Here is a 1,744-nt window from a genome sequence, read left to right as displayed (position 1 = left end):
CCCGCCGCGGTGCCCGGCCCCCGCTCACCGCCGCTCTTCCCTTCAGGGACCTCCCGGCTTCCCGGGAAAGGTCGGCCCGGCAGGGCCCCCGGGGCCCGCGGCCGAGAAGGTGAGTTGGACGCCGCTCGGTCGGGTGACGCTCTGCGGGGTCCCCGTGCCGGCGGGGCGCCGGGATGCGGCAAAGCTCCGGTTTGCGCCGTGTCCAGCGGAGTCCCGGCTCCCGCCGCCTCTCACCGTGGCTTCTCTCCCCGTGGCTCTCGCAGGGCAGCGAGGGCATGCGCGGCCCCACGGGGATGCCAGGGCCCCCCGGCCCCCCCGGCCCCCCCGGCATCCAGGTAAGGCCTCCTTCCYGCGGCTCCCCCGGCAGCAATCCCCGAGGCCCGGAGCGAGCGGCGCTCCGAATCCTCCTCGTTCGCCCCGCAGGGCCCCGCCGGCGTGGAAGGGCTGGACGGCAAGGACGGCAAACCGGGAGCGCGGGTGAGGCGGCGGGCGGCCGCGGTGGGAGGGCGCCAGCGTCCCCCCCACCCCGCTCCGCGCACCCCGACCCGTCTCGCTCGCTGTCTCCCCAGGGCGATCCCGGCCCCCCCGGGCCACCGGGGATGATGGGGCTGCCGGTGAGTGGTGCTCGGCGCGCGCCGGGGCTGGAGCAGGCTGTCCGTGCGGGAAGCGCTGGCGGGAGCCCRCCCGACCTCTCTGCTCCCTGCAGGGCTTCAAGGGGAAGACGGGTCACCCGGGGCTCCCGGGACCGAAGGTGAGCGGCCGGCGGCGGAGCGGCGGCGGAGCGGCGGCCGCCCCCGGGACCCCCTGCCCACAGCGTCCGTTTGTCCTCCTAGGGCGACTGCGGCAAACCTGGCCCCCCCGGGAGCACGGGCCGGCCCGGAGCAGAGGTGAGCCGGGGCGGAGGGGGGACGACGGGGGGCTGCGGGAGCCCCCGGCCCCACGGGCTGCCGCTGCCACCGGTGATCCCGCCGGCGCTCATCCCGCGGCCTTCCGCAGGGCGACCCCGGACCCATGGGACCCCAAGGCCGGCAGGGACCTCCGGGTCTTATCGTAAGTCGAAGCAGCCCTTCTGCCCCGGCGCACGGGACGTCGGCGTCCCCGGCGGGGCGCGCAGGTCCCCATCGCCTCCTCCGCTCCGCAGGGACCCCCAGGCAGCCCGGGCCAGCCCGGCCCCGCCGGACTCGCCGGAGTGGTGAGTTTGGCCCCGCCGGGGGCTCGTCCTGCCCCGTGTCCCACCTCGCCAGCATCCAGCCGGAGCCGCGGGCGCTGGCCGGGCGCGGGGCTGCAGGCGCTGGGGAGGGAGACGGGGTCGGGGGCAGCGCGCTCCCCAAAGCCAGCGTCCCGCGCCGCCCGCCCGGCGTTTTCCTCCCGCCCCTTCCGCAGGGACTAAAGGGCGAGCGAGGATCCACGGGGGACCGAGGCCTGCCGGGGATGCCGGGACAGCCGGGGCCGCCGGGACACCCTGGACCGCCGGTGAGCGACAGCCCCGGGCGTGCTGGGACGGTGCTGGGAGCACTGGGGAGGGCCGGGCGTGCAGGCACGGCACGGCGGGACCTGGCTTCATCTCGCGTTTCCCTTTGGTTTCCCAGGGGGAGTCGGGACCCGACGGACCGGTYGGCAAAGAGGTATTGGAGCGCGGCTCTCCGGCCGCGCCGCGCTCCCCGCTTCCGCTCTGTCCCGCGCGCGCCGCGCTTGCTCCTGCGGACCCGCGCCGCTGCTCCGCGCCTCGGGCTGCCGCCGGGCC

The 1,744-nt window shown here is 77.8% G+C and overlaps 1 protein-coding gene across 1 annotated transcript in view; it reads left to right on the top strand.

The window, feature by feature from the left end:
* Positions 1–46: 46 nt before the first annotated feature.
* LOC146594888 (uncharacterized) overlaps positions 47–1,744 on the top strand; it is a gene marked incomplete at its 5' end in the record, with an annotated part of 13,941 nt that continues 12,243 nt past the window's right edge. Inside the window, 10 exons of the mRNA XM_085306748.1 lie at positions 47–109; positions 264–335; positions 424–477; positions 570–614; positions 707–751; positions 834–887; positions 997–1,050; positions 1,142–1,192; positions 1,384–1,473; positions 1,590–1,625. Coding sequence (XP_085162874.1) covers positions 47–109; positions 264–335; positions 424–477; positions 570–614; positions 707–751; positions 834–887; positions 997–1,050; positions 1,142–1,192; positions 1,384–1,473; positions 1,590–1,625 — 564 coding nt within the window. The remainder of the gene's footprint in view (positions 110–263; positions 336–423; positions 478–569; positions 615–706; positions 752–833; positions 888–996; positions 1,051–1,141; positions 1,193–1,383; positions 1,474–1,589; positions 1,626–1,744) is intronic.

Source organism: Rhea americana, unplaced genomic scaffold, assembly GCF_003343005.1.
Source record: "Rhea americana isolate MKP2758 unplaced genomic scaffold, rheAme1 scaffold_246, whole genome shotgun sequence".
Taxonomy (NCBI): domain Eukaryota; kingdom Metazoa; phylum Chordata; class Aves; order Rheiformes; family Rheidae; genus Rhea; species Rhea americana.
This window is presented reverse-complemented; position numbering and strand designations above follow the sequence as displayed.